Source organism: Leptonychotes weddellii, chromosome 3, assembly GCF_054177405.1.
Source record: "Leptonychotes weddellii isolate Sample4059 chromosome 3, ASM5417740v2, whole genome shotgun sequence".
NCBI classification, from domain to species: Eukaryota; Metazoa; Chordata; class Mammalia; order Carnivora; family Phocidae; genus Leptonychotes; species Leptonychotes weddellii.
Genome location: NC_138371.1, coordinates 148,692,459 through 148,705,371, shown reverse-complemented (window position 1 = coordinate 148,705,371; position 12,913 = coordinate 148,692,459). Strand labels below are relative to the sequence as shown.

The 12,913-nt window shown below is 36.9% G+C and overlaps 1 protein-coding gene across 7 annotated transcripts in view; it reads right to left on the bottom strand.

Annotated features, from left to right (window-relative positions):
• Positions 1–3,949: 3,949 nt before the first annotated feature.
• The window catches only part of SCEL (sciellin), a 732,032-nt gene continuing 723,068 nt past the window's right edge, over positions 3,950–12,913 (bottom strand). For all 7 annotated transcript variants that reach the window (XM_081815076.1, XM_081815074.1, XM_081815071.1 and 4 more), the window contains 4 exons: positions 12,462–12,533; positions 8,691–8,799; positions 6,351–6,453; positions 3,950–4,933 (listed from right to left, as the gene is read on the bottom strand). In XM_081815076.1, the coding sequence (XP_081671202.1) occupies positions 4,917–4,933; positions 6,351–6,453; positions 8,691–8,799; positions 12,462–12,533 (301 nt within the window). In that variant the 3' untranslated portion in view covers positions 3,950–4,916. The remainder of the gene's footprint in view (positions 4,934–6,350; positions 6,454–8,690; positions 8,800–12,461; positions 12,534–12,913) is intronic.

Sequence of the window (12,913 nt, the reverse complement as noted above, 5' to 3'; positions counted from 1 at the left end):
ATGTTTCAAATTATATGCCAATATCCCTGCTGGACATAGATGCAAAATCCTCAACAAAATATTAGCAAAATGAATTCAACAATAGATTAAAAGGATCATACATGATCATACCATGATCAAGTGGGATCTATTCCAGGGACACAAGGATGGTTCAACATCCACAAATCGATGTGTTTATACCACCTTAACAAAATGAAAGATAAAAATCATATGATCATTTCAATAGATGCAGGAAAGCATTTGACACATTCAGCATCCATTTATGATAAAAACTTTCAACAAAGTGGCTGTAGAGGGAATGTAATAAAGGCCATATATGATGAGTGCACAGATAACATCATACTCAACAGTAAAAGCTGAGAGCTTTTCCTCTAAAATAAGGAACAGGACAAGGATGCCCATGCTCACCAATTTCATTCAACACAGTAATGGAAGTCCTAGCCAGAGCAATTCGGCAAGAAAAAGAAATAACAGGCATCCAAATTGGAAAAAAGTGTCACTATTTGCAGATGACATATTATATATAGAAAACCCTAGAGACTCCATCAAAAAAATGTTAGAACTAAAAAAACAAACAAACAAAACAACTCCCCAAAAAACTGTTCGAACTAATAAACTCATTCAGTAAAGTCATAGGATACAGAATTGATACAAAAAAATCTTCTGCTTTTCTATACACCAGATAACCACAATGAGATATCACCTCACACCTGGTAGAATGACCATTATCAGGAAGAAAAGAAATAACGAATATTGGTGAGGCTGTGGAGAAAACACCCCTGTTGGTGGGAATGTAAATTGGGGTAGCCACTGTGGAAAACAGTATGGAGGCTCCTCAAAAAATTAAAAATAGGAGCACCTGAATGGTGCAGTTGGTTAAGTGTCCAACTCTTGGTTTCAGCTCAGATTGTGATCTCAGCAATGAGATCAAACCCTGTGGCAGGCTCCACACTCAGCATGGAGTCTGCTTGAGTTTTTTTTTCCCTCTCCTTCTATCTCTCTCCCACTGCTTGCTCTCTCTCTCTCTCTCTCTCAAATAAATAAATAAAATCTTCTAAAAAAATAAAAATAAAACTACCCTGTAGGGGCACCTGGGTGGCTCAGTTGGTTAAGCATCTGACTCTTGGTTTCAGCTCAGGTCATGATCTCAGGGTCGTAAGATCGAGCCCTGCATCAGCCTCTGTGCTCAGTGGAGAGTCTGCTTGAGATTCTCTCTCCCTTTCCCTTTGCCCCTCCCCTACTCACACTCCCTCTCTCTAAAATAGTAAACAAATAAACGAACAAACAAACAAATAAATAAATAAGTAAAAATAGAGCTACTCTATAATCCAGCAATTCCACTTCTTGGTGTTTATTCAAAGAAAATGAAAATGTGATTTGCAACAACACAGATGAAACTTAAGGTCCATGCTAAGTGTAGTAAGTCAGATAGAGAACGACACAGTATGATCTCTTTTATATATGGAGTCTTAAAAAAACAAAAAGAAGGAGTGCCTGGGTGACTCAATCTCTTAAGTGTCCAAACCTTGGTTTTGGCTCAGGTCATGATCTCAAGGTTGTGGAATCGAGCCCCACATTGGCTCTGTGTTCAGTGAGGAATCTGCTTCAGATTCTCTCTCCCTCTTCCTCTCACCTGCCTTCTCTCTCTCTCAAATAAATAAATAAAATCTAAAAAAAAAAAAAAAAAACCTAACAAAAAACACCCAAAACCACCACCACCAACCACAAAAACAAGTTCATAGATATGGAGAACAGATTGGTGGTTATCATAGGCAAGGGTTGGGGTGGGGGTGGGAGATATGTGTGCAGAGGGTCAAAAGGCAAAAAGAAAAAATAAAGACATAAAACATTCAACAACCCCTAGGTATCTAAAGAAAGAGATCATCTCAGAATGGGGTAAGCAGCAGGAATAGATTCACAGATCCGTGCAATGTTGGAGCTGGTGGGTACATGTTGCAAGCATTCTAAATCTCACATTTTATTTTTATTAAAAAAATTTTTTTTTTATTAGGTAAACTCTATCTCCAATGTAGGGCTTGAACTCACAAACCCAAGATCAAGAATCAAATGATCCACTGACTTGGCCAGCCAGGCACCCCTAAATCTCATATTTTAAGTAGTGACTAGGCCCACGGGGGAAAGGGCATGCCCCAAGTTAACAGAGATATTTATGGGTGCCCCTGGGGAATGCTGAGTACTTAAGAATAGGTGGAACTCTAATACCAGCTTATTTACTTTGTAACAAAATAACCAGTAAATTCAGTAGGACACACACACAAAAATAAAAACCAACATCGGCATTGTTAGTTTGCCATAATGTAGACCAAACAGTCGCTTGTTTTGGTAGAGCTCTGAATCAAGCTGAATAGGAAAACATTCCAAACACTCATGATTTTCTATGGTAGTAAACAAGTCAGAGACCGCAGTGACAGTGAGCGTTGGACCATATCTCAGCACCCTTATCTAAGGACAGGAGTGGGTGCAGTCAATTAGGGTGTACAAATTACTTCTTGACTACATTTTTATTTCTTAGCCTTATTAAAAGAAAGAATACTATCTTAACAAATCCGATTTCTGAGATGATTGTATTTCTTCCACTTTTCTTTTTTAGAAGGATATTGTCATGTTGCAGCCATTCTTTTTAGAGGTATCTCTTAATTAGCAATAGAATTCAGGACCTGGTATTCTGAGATTTAGGCGATTGTGCCCAGGAAAAGTATGCCAGTAATAACATAATTAATTGGCTGCAAAAAAAAAAAAAAACGTGATCTTCCAAATTGTCTTAGAAATCTGTATTCTGATGGTACAAATAAACCCAGACATAATGAAGTGGTCTTAGTGAATTGGAAGCCCTGCTTTCCCACTCTGTATTTATTCCATTTTTACAACAGCTTTTGGTTTAATTTAATACATTATTATAGAAGAAAGGGTCCATTAAACAGCTACAGAAAAGTGAGAAATATGTTCCTTTTAAATTTTTTTAAATGAAGCATTAAAAAGTAGAATACTTCTAAAATGATATTCAAATGATTTTTAATTACTACAAATGCATTGAGATGTTAATACACTTCATATAAAAGGGAGGGATACTCTTCCATCAGTCCTTTTCTGCCACAAATTCCAACCCTAAGAAAATTCTTTCTTTTGATCCACTCTGTTAGCATGTAATAAAAGAACAATAAAACATATGGCTCAATTACCACTGCTTCTCATCAGGCATGAATTAATGAATATCCAATTATTATTAATTGTTTTTTCTGGCTTCCCCTCCATAGGACAATTATACATTGCTGTATTTTGATAAGCGTTTTGTACTTAACGCTTTGCAGACCAGTCTCTAAAAGGAACAGATTCTTGAAATCATTACACAGAAGAATAATTCTTTAAATTTATCAACATTTGGAAAATACATGATGATCATTTAATCTCCCTAGTTGATGTCAGTTTTTCACAACTACCTTAAGCTTCCCTAAAATTCCGCCCTCTCTTCAATATTCTGTATGCCTTCCTTTGAGAAAGCAGTTGCTATGTGCATATAAAATAGTTTATATTCAATTTCTCACAATAATACTAGTTCCTCATATATGATTATTGAATTTTCAATTCCTCAAGAAAAAGCTCTTTAAAAATAAAAGCTATATGGTGCCTGGGTGGCTCAGTCAGTTAAACAACCCACCCTTGATTTTGGCTCAGGTCATGGTCTCAGAGTCTTGAGATGGAGCTCTGTGTCGGGATCTGCACTGGCCGTGGAACCTGCTTGGGATTCTCTCTCTCCCCCTGCCCCTCCCCCACTACTCTTCTCTCTCAAAAAAATAATAATAAAATAAAAGCTATAGCTAAAGTAGTTAAAGAATTACATTAACCAGCATGGCATAGAATATACAAAATTATGATCTCTGTAATTGACAACATCGATATCAGTGAATGAAACTAACACTCCACAAAAAGGTTCTGTGTAACTGGTAGTTCATTTTATTTTTATTTATAAGCTGTCTGCAACTGTAAAGTGCTATGTAATATGAGTAGATGCGACAAGCAAAAGAACATGTCTTTGTAATCCACAACCATTATTTCTCAGAGATTATTCATATACTTGGATTTTGAAATGCATGCAAAGAAAATCTAACAACTTATAATATGTAAACTATACACATCATGTATAATTTTACCCATTACTCATAAATCCATGTTTCTGTTTTTAAAACATTCTATAAAAATTATATCTGTGGCAAACTGAAGGATAACATTAAATTGGTTAGATGTACTATTTAGTTCAATATGCTTAACAAACACATATTCAAATATGCTTTTAAAGAGAAAACAACACTTGCTTTAGAATCAGAAAATCTGGGGAGCAGATTGGGGGCCAATCATTTTGTATGGAAGGGTCAAGTGATCCTCTGAGGTTCATACAACTTTATATGAAACATCTTTCTGCCAAACTTCATAAAAAAATTTCTATCAACATTTCTTTTGAGCATAAAAGAAATATATCTTGCTTTTTTGACAGTTTGTCAGGATGTCAACAGTATCTGTAAATACAAATCCTTAGGGAAACAAAGATGGGAGAAAAGGAAACTTGTCTATAACGGCAACCACGATGTGCAGCCCACTTACGGAGCAGAGATGGACCTAGTTAGGGTTGACACAGCTCACTGCCATCAGAAGCATCATCCCTTCGACATTGGTAACTGGAACCACTTGAATTTTTCATGGCTAAATCTAGCCAGATACCAGATGGCTTCCTTTATGTATATGACCTTATTGAAGGCAATTAGACTATTTATGCAATAGCAGAATTGTTAGTTGTATACAAGGGTCAATCTTCAGTGTAAAAGCTTTTTTAGATGACATATTCTTAAAATAAAATTTAACTTCCTAATGAACACTTTTCTCTTGATTTCCATGTGCCAGAATTATTGAATCCACTTTGCTGAAAATTTTAAAGAAAATAACAGTTAGAAATACAACTTCAGTACATACATAAGCCTGTAATTAAACAATTTTAAATAACTATTCATCAATGGGGTAGTGGTGGGTGAGGCATTTTACTTTTTCTTTCTACTGCATTCATCACTATGGCTTTGGGTCAGATGCCATAAACACAAAGTTACCAATGCCTGGTACTTGTACTTATGAGATGCCTGAGAGTCGAGTCTTGCCAACCAGTATGTACTATAAAATAGGCAATGCATATGGAGTGCACCTAGACAGGGAGGAAGACACAAAGATCTCTGAGTCTTTTGGTAATCATATCTCCTAAGCTGTTTCATGGATTTCTAGAAGACTGAAAGTTTGAGAGTGCCACCATGCACACCAAGGCCTTTGATATAATACTGGATCATAATAAGGCTGCTAAATTAGGAAGAAAATGGAATATGGGAACTGGCTGGGGAAAGCAGAAAATAGAAAGCCAAGTATGAATATAATTAGGTTTGTTCTTGTAATTGATACTGCAGCCTGATGGAACGTAGGTTTCTGCGTATTTCTCAGAGCATTTTCCAGATGCAGCCTCCCAGTACCTCATTAATGTCACACATTTGTCATTAAATTCCGTATTTTGGATCCCATGTAAGAACTGCACATGCTCCTCTTTTATTTGCCACGCCAGTAAGACATCAGGGAACTTGCCCTCACATAGTACTGTTGACCTGCTATCCAATATCATCTCGGTTATTCTATCTACGTATCATTAAATTAAAAATAAAATCCTGATACTGGCTATTAAAAACTAATCAAGTTTCATAGGATTTTATTTTGCTAACTTAGTGTACTTTGTGCATAACTTTTAGATCAACTTTTGAAGTTTTTACACTGCTTAAAGAAAGTAAGTTTAAAATGCAAGTCCTTAGTGTTTTCTGCTCATATCATTTATGTCAATTAAGAGCTCATAAAAAATACTTAGATGCTATACTTAATATAGAATTATATAGAACTAGCTCTAAACTTTCCATTTAAAGATAACATTGAAAAGCATTTAGCGTAGTAACCAAATTAGATACAAAAGTATACTTCAGTGCAAATATAAAAGGTCATTCACAGAAATGGACTTCAAACAATTATTTGAGCAAAGAAGATCTTTATTTTTGTTTAGAAAAAATAAAAAACTTTCCAAAATAAGTGACCTCTTTACTTAGTTGTATTATGCCTGGCCTGATATCAGGAGACAATCATATATGTTGACTGATTTTATGCCTTAAAATACTATGATAGTATAACTACCTTCAGCTGAATTCTTAAGTGTAATTAATAAAATATTTTTAACTTTATTGAAATCCTGCATTTCAACAATATTAAGTGCTCATTAATATTAGTAAAAGTGATCATTTCTTAAAGAGCTTAACACTTACCCATTACTTTAGAGTAGCAAGGTTCACAGTGTATTGTCTGTCTATAAATCCAAATACTGTCACCTGCCTGTAGGTTTTCCAAAGGCCGCTTGCATATTTCACACTAAAGAAAAAAACAGTATATGAAGTTTATACACATTATATATGAAGTCTAGATTCTTAGTGTAACAGGATAGAAAAGCCCTTTCGATTCATTCAGTACCATCCTACATAGCAACACTCAGGTGAAAGAGAACCCACAGGGAAAGCGAGAATGTACTTGTCCAGGACCCTAATGTTGAACTTTTCAAATAAATTCTCACAACATCTCTCTACTCTGAAAATGTGCATTTCAGGGCATATATAGCACTGAAGCTTCTACTTAACTCACAATAGAGTAGATACAAATTTTCAAAAATTGGTTATGCCAAGGATAAGATCACTACTCGATATCGCAAACAAAAACACAAAGCATATTTGTTTGCTTACTAAGGGGGAGTTATGTTGTCCAATTACAGTCTGACTGGACAAAACAGACCTCTGCTATTACATAGGCTTTAGGGAACAGTTTGTTTTGTGTTGTGTTTGTTATGGAGGCAGAAAAGGGTTGACCTGTGTTCTTTGGAAACAAGTTCACTGCTGAATGGCTGACTTCCAAGCATGAGGCTGTCACTGGATGGCTTTCAGAGGTGAGTTCATTGAAGCAAATTGTCACTGATCAATTCAATACGTTTAAACAAGTCCAGGTGGTTCTCTATTATCATGACTATAAGAGTAATACATCTTTTCCGAGGACTGTGGGGACATTTTTATCCTCAGTAGTATTTTATAATTAAATCGAAAATGGAAATAAATCATCCAAAATATAATAAATGGAAATTATTATTTACCAAAAGAAATAATTGTGAGAATTATCTTATTTTAAAAAGTTTTCTGGGGTGCCTGGGTGGCTCAGTCGTTAAGCGTCTGCCTTCGGCTCAGGTCATGATCCCAGGGTCCTGGGATCGAGCCCCGCATCAGGCTCCCTGCTCCGCGGGAAGCCTGCTTCTCCCTCTCCCACTCCCCCTGCTTGTGTTCCCTCTCTGGCTGTCTTTCTCTCTGTCAAATAAATAAAACCTTTTTTTTAAAAAAAAAAGTTTTCTGCATAATAACTTTAAATAAAGAGCTATGGACTAACTTTTGTTTTATTGAGTAAATTTTCATAACTAAAAGGAAATTTCATTTTCTTATAAGTAATTGTGCAATTTTCACATTTATTTTATATGGAATTCTATAAATTATGGCCTAAAATTGGATTTTTTTCTCAAAACGAGGCATCATATATCTGATTGCTGTGTGTCACTGTCTGAAGCTAATTGAAGGAGAAGCAATCAGTTGTCAAAGTATTACATGTACTTGACTGCATTAGGTAATTTATATCAACCACAGAATGTCAGCACAGGAAGGACCCTTGGATTTAAGCAAATGATTCTTAAATTGGTTGCCCTTAGAGCTTATCTAAGGAGCTTTTAAAAATACCAATGCCCAGGAATCATCTTTGAGATTTTTTTATTTAATCAGGGCCGGTCCCAAGCATTCTATTTTTCTCCTAATTGCTCCCAGATGATTATAACGTACAGCCAAGAGTTGAGAACCACTAGTCTAGTCAGCTACCTCATTTTACAGAGAAGGAAACTGAAGCCAAGCTAACTGGTCCAAAATGAGCCACAGTTAGTGGAAGTTAGAACTCGTACTCAGGCCTTCAGATTCCCAGTTCAGTGCTCAACCAGTTACACCAACAACTGTCATGTTAACCTATTCAATATTACTGTGAGAAGTAAGAGAAATGGCGTATGACCACAGACTGAAGCATTCTACTATGTAAGCTTTATTTTTATTATACTTCAGCCACAGTTAGTTATAACTAATCATGTTCTCAAAAGCAGACTGACTTTCAACTATTGTTAAAGCCTATCAGTCCTGATTTCACGCCTCATGGAAAAAGCTGCTAGCTTTCTTCTCAACAATTTCTTTTTCTTTTTGGATTTCGCGATTTTTTTATGCAATGCATGATTCATTAAAATGTTACAAAAACTTTTATAAAGAGAACAAGTATTTATATTTTTACAGATTTAAATCTCTAGGGTAAGAGTAATAAATGTGTCAGTAATCAACTCTAAGCCCAAAGCCAAGATAGTAATTATAAACCTTTGAGGTTCAGGCTGAACTCTGAGAAATATTTAAGTAGTATATTCTTAATGTGGATTAGATTATTTCCGAAGGCTTTAACTTCATCTCGTGTATTTCATTAAACAATTATTTTTATCCTAGTCATCATTATGCAGGTCTATATTTCATTAACTGCAATATACATATCCTTACCTTGAAGCAAGTGGAATGGCAGCACATTTGTAATTCATCTAAAATCATTTTTGTTTCTGTGCCCAAAGGTTTCCGGCAATAAGTACACACACCTCTTTCAATGACAGACCTACAGGGATGTAAGCAATTACAAATAAATTTGTCATCATGCAAGTGATGGACGTATTCCCCATAAAGTCATGTGGAAATGACATGTTAATTTTGTTGATACTTTAGGAAATCGTATGAAAATCAAGGAAAGTTGGGGACTTACTTGTTCTATTAATAGAACTGATTCTTCTAGTTACCTCAAAATAATATCAAAGAATTAACATGAAGGAAAGTCTCAAACTATTAATTCATTAGCAATCAAGGGTGCATCTGGGCAGGGCAAAGATGTTCACAGTTTCCTAATTGAACTAGGTCATGAGTACCCCTTGAAGCTAGAAGAGGGTTTTGAATTATTAATTTGCATATATCATAGAAAAATTATACTGTAGATTAATATAAAATTTTAGCTCTCAAAACATTCAATAGGACAACAATACAAATCCACTCAAAAGTGTTTTGGTAAGTTCACAAATGATGGGTCCGTGGTACCCCAGACTCTAGGGTCTAGAGTCCCCAGAATGCTCCCCTATAACTGCGTATAATCCCTTGGTGTCTTTTAAGACTCAGAATTACAGGGCTAGCTTTCATGACAAAATTTATGTTCTCCAACAAGATATAACCCCTCCACAAATTTGATGAGGAAAAGAGAGTTTTGTTTTTTATTTTGGAAAAATAATGTTCAATAACAAATGAACCACAGATATGATCAGCAAGTCCAAAAAGTCACGCTATCACCCCATGAACGGCCAACAGCTCTGTGATTCTTTTCCTTTGGGAAGGTATTAGAACTGTCTTAAGTAGCACCTTGCAAAGTTTATTAGTTTCAGGGTGTGAGCAGCAGGCCTGAAATTTCCACAGTAGGGCACACAATGGGGTGGTAAAAGAAAAATACCCAATACTGGGGCGCCTGGGTAGCTCGGGCGGTTAAACATCCGACTCTTGGTGTTGGCTCATGCCACGATCTCAGGGTCATGAGATTGAGCCCCACATCAGGCTCCATTCTCAGCGTGGAGTCTGCCTGACTCCCTCTGTCCCTCCCCTTCACCCTTCCCCCTCCCCTTCACCCCTCCCCCTCCCCTTCACCCCTCCCCCTCTCGTGCGTGCTCTCTCTAAAATAAATAAATATTTTTTTAAAATAGCCAATGCTTATATAGTGCTAATATACTTTATACAGGCAGTGTGCTTCCCACGCACATGGCTCATATAAACTCATTTATTTTTCACAACATGTCTGAGAAGCAGGTACGACTATTTTTACATCATTTTACAGAAGAAGAAACTGAGGCTTAGAAGGGTAAGAAATTTGCTAGGTCATGCAGACAATTGAGTGGCAGGGGCAGGATTTGAGTGAGGCAGTGTGGACCCAGAGTCCCTGGGCTACCCTAGGCCTGCCCATGAAGACTATTGGGCTCCCTGTGGGAAAGTGAACTAGTCGTGCCCAGGAGCCTTGATCCTAGGATCAAGCCCAGGACTAGAAGCAGAGAGGAGAGAAAAACAGATGGAAGGAGGAGGTAGATGAGATTCAAGCAGATGAAACTTGTCTGGTTTTATACTTTTAGTCATTCTAACACCTTCTTCCAAGTCCTTATATATATATATCAATAAATATTTTCCTCTTTCAATTAACTCTAAAGGTACTTCCTTACATATTCCTGGCAAATACTTTCCTATGCATAATTCATATATATACATGCATGTGTGCACACACACTTAAATTTCCCATGTAAGACTGTAAGCGCTTCAAGAGTAGAAAACAGGCACTCTCTACTCTGCTTCCATTGTAGAGGCACTGAGGGAAGAGCTGGGAATATAAAGAAGAGTGAGATGGTCTCCTTCCTTCCATGAGGGCAGCCAAGTGTATGATTCGATGATCACAGCATATTACGGATACATGGAGAGAATTAGGAGAGCATGGCCAACGAAGCAACTCTTCCCCGGCGTGGAGTCAGGGAAGCCTTGTTGGAAAAAGTGCCACATGAGTTAAAGCTTGAAGACAGAGGAGCTTTCAAGGTGAGCTCGGTGAGGTGCAGAGGGGCAGGGGAGAGGAATTCCATGCAGAGTGAACAGGATGTACCCAAGAGAGTATCTGGAGTGATTAAACACCAGTCAATATTCAGCAGGAGCAGGTTTTAAAGGCCCATAAGTAATTGTGCAAAGGAATTAGTCTTTATCCTGTAAAATGTGAAGCCACTTTAAATGGGATTGAAATACTTAGATAAGAACTCTGGGAATTTAGTTAATTTTACACAATAATCAGCAAAAAAAAGTTGCTTGACTGGTCTTACAGAGAATTGACTTTTGCTCTGATGACTAAGAAAAATTTCAAGGACCACTTGAGTAACAGAACTGAAATTCTTCATATTAAGAGCAATACTTCTGTGAAGAATGTTTTCCTTCCTTAAGTTAACAGTAACAACATGAGCCCAGGGACAGCTCTGATGTTGGTGTTGTCCTTATTAAGATCATACTGTTAATCAAAGACCTTTTTCAAAGCATTATGAAAAAAAGCTCTGTTTTTTATTTGTTAGTTTGTTTTTAGTTATCTAGACAGTGTTTGTAGCTTTAATGCTTGCACAGATGACTTTATCCCTCAAGGAAGTGTAACTTAAAGATCCCTGGTACTACAAGATCTTATAAAATTGACAGAAAGAGGATATAATTTTGATGCCTGGCCCATCCGTGTTTTTCTTAGCAAACAGAGCATTAGTTTATTTTTTCTGAAAACATTTACTGAGTACCTGTTAGTTGCCAAACACTGCATTACAAGCTGAGGCTGGGCATAAAAATAAGATATGCCCTCACCCTCAATAAGTCATATGTCCTGCCTCTGTTATAAAGAAACACCATCCATAAAACATTGTACCTTTGCATTACAGCTTGTTTCCAGTGGTTGGGTTGAAATGCTAATTATTTTCATTTTGTCCACTGGAAATCTGCAGGCTATATTCTCATGAGCATCACCTATGTGCCTCACTGAACATTAAATGGTAAAAAAGGATCACCAACAGCAAGAGCCTGGTGTCCGTTTCCCAGAACTAACTTGATATGCATTATAACCCCTGTCTTGAGAAGTGAGTGTGGGCCCAGAGTGCATCATAGCAGCATATCCACGCAGCTGTTTGTAAGGTAAGCTGGCTCTGGAAAACCACAAGGAGGGAGGGTTGAGGGCACAGTCAAGTGATGCAATGGAGCCTAGACGCTAAAAATGTGGCATTAACAGGGACTCCTGGGAATCAGCAACAGCAGAGGAGCTGGCCTGGGAGATAGCTGGAAAGCATGCAAAACTCTACTGGAATGAAGTACATCAAGTACATCAAAATCAGAGAGCAGCAACACACAGGAAGCCAAAGAATTAATTCCTGGATGCAGAGGTTGTTGTATGTTGTTCCATTCGTACACATATATAACAATCACCATCAGGACGCCGTCTCTAAGTACAATGGACAACAAGAATCACATATTTCAATGTTATATATATAATAAAAATATATCAGATGTGGATATAAAATATATATTATATGTGAAAGTATATATATGCATATATACATATACACTAAAATACATAAAATATATATTATAATGGAAGTATATATACACACATATGTATATATAAGTGTACATATGTGCATGTAAGTATGTGTGTATATATACTTTTAGGTGTGGAAATATAGACATACTTACCTATCTGAAGTCGAATAAACAGTTTGTATGTATTTTCCAGAGATATTCTGATATCCATCCTTCAGTGATTTTCTAGAAACAAACATATATGGATGTGTGAGAATTGGACTATTTCCCTAGTCTTGTTGTACACACCCGTATGCAGGTGACAAAGCACACACGGCTCCTCATGCAGCCTTATTATTCTTCTCTGTGATGTTACAAACATCATGTACTAACGTCTTTTTTTTTTTTTTTTAATATAGAGATGAGCTAGGGCGCCTGGGTGGCTCAGTTGGTTAAGCGACTGCCTTCGGCTCAGGTCATGATCCTGGAGTCCCGGGATCGAGTCCCACATCGGGCTCCCTGCTCAGCAGGGGGTCTGCTTCTCCCTCTGCCCTCTTCCCTCTCGTGCTCTCTGTCTCTCATTCTCTCTCTCTCAAATAAATAAATAAAATCTTTAAAAAAAAAAA